Raw genomic sequence first — 6,576 nt, 5'->3', positions numbered from 1 at the left:
GTTTGCTAGGATTTATGATTATGCTGACATGATAAGAACTACTAACCCTAGCAACATTGTTGTGGTGAGGACTTCAAAAGAAACTGAACCTGGTAAAGAGGTCTTTGTGGGGATATACATTTGTTTACATGCTTTGAAAACATGTTGGTTAGAAGGGTGTAGAAATATAATTGGCTTTGATGGTGCATTTATGAAGGGAGTGTGTAAAGGTGAGCTATTGTCATGTATTTCTAAGGATAGTAATAACCAGATGTACCCTGTTGCTTGGGCAGTAGTTGAGAAAGAGATCAAAAACAATTGATCATGGTCTTTTAGGTGTCTAATAGAGGACTTGAAACTGACAGAATTTGAAGGTGAAGGGCTAACAATTATGTCTGATATGCGGAAGGTATGTGTATTGTTTTAATTTTATTTTTTACTTTAATACTTAAGCTTGCATTATATGAATTCCAATAGTGTATTTTTGTTGTTCAAGGGACTTGTTCAAGCTGTATCTGAATTGATGCCAAATACTGAGCATAGAATGTGTGCAAGACATATATGGAGTAACTGGAAGAAAACCTAAAGTGGTGGGAAAAGAAGGAAGAAATTATGGAGTTGTGCAACAGCTTCATTTGAAGCATTTCTGAAGGTTAAACTAGATGAGTTGGCAGAATTGTGTGGCAATAAGATAATAGAAGACTTTCTTAGATATCTCAAATAATCATGGTGCAGGGCCTTTTTTAAAGACTGTAGTAAGTGTGATGTTGTGGAGAACAATATGTGTGAGACCTTCAACAGTTGGATACTTACTTCTAGGCACAAGTCAATCATAACCATGTTGGAAGAGATTAGAGTGAAGGTAATGGAGAGGATGACTAATATGTGAGAATTTGCTACAAAGTGGAATTCTGATATATCTCATATGGCAATGGGGTACATTGAAGAGCAATCTATAAGAGCCACCAAGCATGAATATAAATGGAATGAGGACACTGGATTTGAGATCCATGATGGAATTTACAAATCCATAGTTGATTTTGTAAAGGAATAGTGTACATGTAGAATGTGGCAACTGAATGGCATACCCTGCTCCCATACATTTTGTGCAATGTTTTTTAAAAGGTATGACACTGCTGACTATGTTGAGCATTGGTATAAGGAAACAAACCTCAAGGCATTCAATTGTTACATTCTTTCTGGAGAACCAAACTCCCTCTCATCCGAATGGTAGTTTTACCTTTTTCCTACATAACCGTGGCGTGCAATGATCTCATTCGTGATAACTTCTTTGAATAAACTAGTAGATCGATCATTAAATAGGAATTCAACTTCCCAAATCATGTTTCATTCGTGATAATTTCTTCTAATAAACATGTTGATCGGTCAATAGATCAGAGGTACTTTTTCTAGTTTGGCTCCACCACAAGACTCTTGTTCATACTCATTTGTCAAGGAGCAATGGGATTAAGAACTTAATAAATAAAGATATACTCTTCCTTTGAAGTAAAGAAGTTATTCCCTGCTTATCTTTTTGGCATTTAACCAAAAGTTTGGAAAAAATGAAATGTGAAATGATACATTCCATCAATTGCAACAATAGAAAATAGGATACATATCATATAGAAAGAAAAGAAGAGACCATAAATCATAACTCAGCTTCTTCACTCTTCCCAGATTAAATCTTTCCCTTGGTTTACACTGATATAAGCCGGTCACCCTCTCGTGACGGAAAATTAGAATTATTACTGTTTCAAAGAGGCCTAGTGCGGTGATGTCTAGCTCGGCCACAAAGGAGAGCATTCTTTGGTATTGGAAGTTCATCTCTCCAAGAATTTGATGAGGAGTAAACTCTTAAGTAGAACTGCTGTCCCAAATACCTCCTTGACCAATCCTCAGACCTTATGTTCCACATTCCTACATTATCCAATGCCATGTATATTGCAGTCCATGACTTGGGGTACACCTGAATTACATCATACAAATACATTGGAAACATAAGTTCAAGGATGTATTGGCCTAGAACAAGGTTGAGATTATGTGCACTATCATTCTAGTAGAAGTTTTGACAAACCTGAGTGGTGCAACGTGCAACCGTGTCCCTTAAGTTGTAGTGCGATCTGCTCGCTGGAGTCCATTGTCCACCATTCATACTGTTCATTCACAAAGATAAAGAATCAAGAGGAGTAAATGTGTAGTATGCTTTAGTGAAGATAAAGAGAAGTTTTCTTGTTTCTTGACATGTACGATGATAAAGAGATGATTTACCCGACAACAAAGAAAGAATAGCCATCAATGTGCCATGACTGGACACTGTTCTCCCAATTTTGGAAAACAATCTCAACGTAAGATCTGAAGTTAGCAGCCATAACAGGGGTTCCAAGATAACCATTTCCATTGTAGGGCTGGTCAGAGATGCTACCAAGGTTGAACACTCCCCCAATTTTGAAGTAATCAGCCAGCTTTAATGGTGTGTCCGGATCAACATACGAGACACTGTTGACAGCATATCTCTGTTTGCCGTTTATATATGGGGCAGAGTTGGCAAGAATGATTGTACGCGAAGGCTTGATCAACCCATAATGATAAGAACCTTGAGGATTTGGCCTTGGTCCACTTGCAGTTAGATTCCAACTGATTTGACAAACAACCAAAGAAGAGTTTTTGAGATTTTAGAATGAAAGTGATACTTCCTAAGCATTCATGTATCAATTTTTCTTCATTCCATCCATGCAAAATGTGCCTTTGTTTGGAACAAGATAAATAACTTCAGTACTTCCAACGAGTATCTTATAAGCAGATTTCTACCAATAGTTTAACTAACCATATGAAGTAATGACTTATCTTTTCAACATGAAAGTTAGACATAAGGAAGATGTATTACCGTATAGATCTGGCCTGGTAAATGGACCAATTAATTTGAGTAGTAGGCCCTCCAGGGACAGGTCCAGAGACTTGTGTCCATGAGTTGCTGTAGTGAAGAACAGCAGTGGTGGTTAGAACTCGTCTAGTAAAGCGTGAAGAAACCACGACATAGTAGTCCTTTGGAGGCTGGTTAGCAGTAACTAAAACTGAATAAGACTGTCCTAAATGGATGTCAAGTGAAGTGTAGGTGGTTTGGAGTGTATGTGATCCCTCAACTTCAACTAGTTTCATTGTGTGCCCTTGAATTCTGAAATTAATTGATGTTGCAGTCCCCACATTAGATATTCTGAACCTGTACGTCTTACCTGCACATTGAGTTGGAGAACTAAGGTTTCTGAAGCTGAAAACATTAACAAGACAAGGCATAGTAAAAGCAAGATTAATGTAAGCAAATTTCAGTTAGAAACCTTGATCAACTGTAAATGTGTATCCGTTCCATCCCCGACCATTGATAATAAGACCATCAGGTAAAGGAAGATTATGACCACTATCTAAAATGTACTTCAGTTGCTGCAAGAATCAAATTCCAATGTAAATTTAGCACCAAAATATTATTGTAAAAGTAACAACAAATATGATAATTAAGCCAAACAGATGGGGCTTACCCTGTGACTTCTCTTGTACAAGTCTCCAGCTAGTACAGTGAAATCATGAGCAGGTGGAGGGAAAGGTACTGGAATTCGAGGACGACTATAGACTCGGATGGCACCATATCCCCCTGCTGCCTTGTGCATTGCTAGTGATGGGAAGTAGAAATAACTACCTATTTGGTCTTTTGCTTGGAGGGTATAAGTGAAGTTTTTCCCAGGTGGAATTGGACAAGTTGTGCCATAAACTCCATTTTGCCATGAGTTTCTCCTTTGTTGTAAACCATTCCTGAAACAATTGCCAACAAATTTGAATTGTCAGAAAGCAAAAAAAGAAAAGAAATTGCCAGTTGAATAATTCTTGAGTTAGTACATACCAATAAGCTCATAAAATTACTGCTAACTACTCTATAGAGATGATAAGAGTAAAAGGTTGTCATGTGACTAATGTTGCTATTAACATAGACCAATTTAATCTATGGTACACTACAAGACTAACCTATGCAGCAAGAGATTTAGAGTAAATGAAAGAAGCTAAGATGAACTATACCAGCCTATTTCTAGTTGTTACAGAAATGTTATCAATTCAGCTCTTTCTGCAATAAATCTTCGAATTTTCCTTCAATTACTTCTACTTCCTCTACATTTTCAATGTATATGTATGGTAATTTACACACAAGATTGTATCACGGTGAATTGCGTAAACAACATTATCTAAAAGTTTAAACTATTGCAAGGCATGTTTCTTTTTCCATTGTACCACGTATATATAAAAAAAATTACTAGTAGTCACTGGTGAAATTCGAACCAAAAATCTTTACCTGATTTAATACTATGTTGAATTGCATGCTTATAAGTACTTTTTAGAATTTATTTTAAGGTCTACAATATATCCTTGAAAGATTTCTTTGGTACTCAGCAAGTCAGCGTTAATTGGTGATTGCACAATCTGGTGGAATTAGACTTCTGTAGCATTCATTCAGCCGAAGATAGCGCTAATAACTATTTCACTTTCCTCAACAATAATAATGCTAATAAAATACATCACTTAGGCCCTACAGAAAGAAGACATGCCACTCTCTCTCTGTTCTCTAGGTGTGTGGCTCATTGTATTCCACATATAAAATTGGAATTAATTTTGTACGTAATAGTTCATGTCAGAGATCTAGAGATCTAGCACGTGGGTAATGGGTTTCTTTTATGTACCAAAGAATCGTCCCCCTCCCCCCCATACCATATTAATTCCCTGTCTCAATAAGGAATCCTGCTCATTAGTTTCTTTATAAGGAATCCGTAATAATGGGTGCATATCTTGACCATTTTAATGAATACTGTTATTTTACTAAGTACTGAATAACTTTTTCCATTATGGAGAAAAATCACTTAGCTTTTTTTGTTGGGTCTATGTGAGATATGAATTTTGGTGTTAATATAATTTTTATCCCTTTTTTATTGATTACTAGGCGCTACATGAAAGCCAAGTTTGAGAACTAAAAATAAAAGGAGATAACAGGACCAGGACCTACTCACATGGACCAGCATCCAAATGATTAAACAATTCTAATTCCTACAGCTAATATATCAGTTGTAAACTAGACCAAAAAGCACATCACACCCTACAGACAAAAGCTTACCCCCATCTCTTTCTTTCCAAGAACAGCATTTAGCTTTTCGCGAAAAGTTGCATTCCTTTGCTACAAAGATGTGCACTTTTCTATACTATTATTATACACTCGTATTAAGAATAACAGAAAACACTATGTCCAAAAAAAATAGGAACAAACACGAACATATTTTTGGAGAAACATTTGAGACGAAAATGGTTTTATCATAGACATTTCATTATTCATGAACGTACATAGGAGGCAAAATATTGAATAGATCTGCATTAAAAAGAATTGTGTTTTCTTTATCTAAATGACATTAACAGGGGATTAGGAACGAAAAAAGAAAAAGGGAATACACTTATATTAAAGTCATACCAAGAAATGAGGAAAGGCTCATTCAAGTAGTTGTAGACACTGATAATCAAATTGTCATTTGTAACACAGTCAATCTGTGGCCCTGGAAACTGCCCATTAATCAAGATCCCCTGCCACCAACATTGTCAAAAACAGAGTGTTAAAATCGCATCAATAAGAATCCAAGAAATTTCAACAAACATATATTTAAAGAATGAGATTTACCTGTTGTTTGACACCCAAAGGATAAATGTCTCCGTAAGTGATTTTCCAAGTGTAATATCGGTAAGGATTGTCACAATATACCCTTTGTAGAGTAAGTAACACAAGGATAGTGAGAATGGCAGAATGAACATTGCTCTTCTCCCTCATTCTGTTACTTTAGTGTTTCTTTTTGAAATGCTTGAAAAGAAAATGTACTTTTCTGCTTCCCCTTCTTCTCCAAAATGGAAAAGCTGGAGGGAAAACAGTAGAGAAAAAGAAAGGAGAAAAGTAGCGCTTGTGAGTTGTCAGTGAGAGTGGACAAATATATTGATGAAGTAAGGACTTAGCCCCTATCACCCTTTCACATGCAACTGGAATTCTTCTTTTAAAATAATGTTAAAAAGGAAAGCACGAACCCACCAGTTAATTGGAGTCTCGAAGACAGCAAATTAGGCATCTTTTCACCACGATGCAGTCCAGTTATAAAAATGATACCAATTTAGAGGTTTTGAGTTGAAATAATAAAGATATAAATATTTAAACTCTTAAATTTAAAAGTACAGTAAATTTAATGCTATAAACTTAAACCTATTAAAATCTAAATCTTGGATCGTCCTCGTTAGTGTTTCTCGCAAAAATGCAACAAGACTTAGGTGATGTTCTTGGATATAATACTTAATGTAGTCAGCGGATATAATATAGTCTTTAGTTTGAGTTTGTAGTTAAAATTTGTTCCCTGACAAGATGCTAAGATTTAAAAAAAATTGTTATTTGGCATCACAAAATCCCAAGTTTGATCAAGCATCAATTGTAACGCACATGCATGCTCAATTGCTAATGCCAAGAATTCAAAAATCATCTTCTTGTGGGCTTCTTAGTATTTATGTTCTGTTCATCTCCTAAGAATTTCAATATTTATT

General features: G+C 35.8%; 1 protein-coding gene across 1 annotated transcript; it reads right to left on the bottom strand.

Annotated features, from left to right (window-relative positions):
• Positions 1–1,479: 1,479 nt before the first annotated feature.
• Positions 1,480–5,958, bottom strand: LOC104119947 (L-ascorbate oxidase homolog). Its single transcript, XM_009631581.4, has 8 exons — positions 5,678–5,958; positions 5,474–5,583; positions 3,510–3,780; positions 3,312–3,414; positions 2,864–3,209; positions 2,248–2,613; positions 2,054–2,132; positions 1,480–1,945 (listed from the first exon to the last, which is right to left on the bottom strand). The coding sequence occupies exons 1-8, from the start codon at positions 5,822–5,824 to the stop codon at positions 1,733–1,735; spliced, it is 1,635 nt and encodes a 544-aa protein (XP_009629876.1). The 5' UTR covers positions 5,825–5,958; the 3' UTR covers positions 1,480–1,732.
• Between the last annotated feature and the right edge of the window lie 618 nt (positions 5,959–6,576).

This window comes from Nicotiana tomentosiformis, chromosome 2, assembly GCF_000390325.3.
Source record: "Nicotiana tomentosiformis chromosome 2, ASM39032v3, whole genome shotgun sequence".
Taxonomy (NCBI): Eukaryota; Viridiplantae; Streptophyta; class Magnoliopsida; order Solanales; family Solanaceae; genus Nicotiana; species Nicotiana tomentosiformis.
The sequence above is the reverse complement of the archived record's forward strand: the minus strand, read 5'-3'. Positions and strand labels throughout refer to the sequence as shown.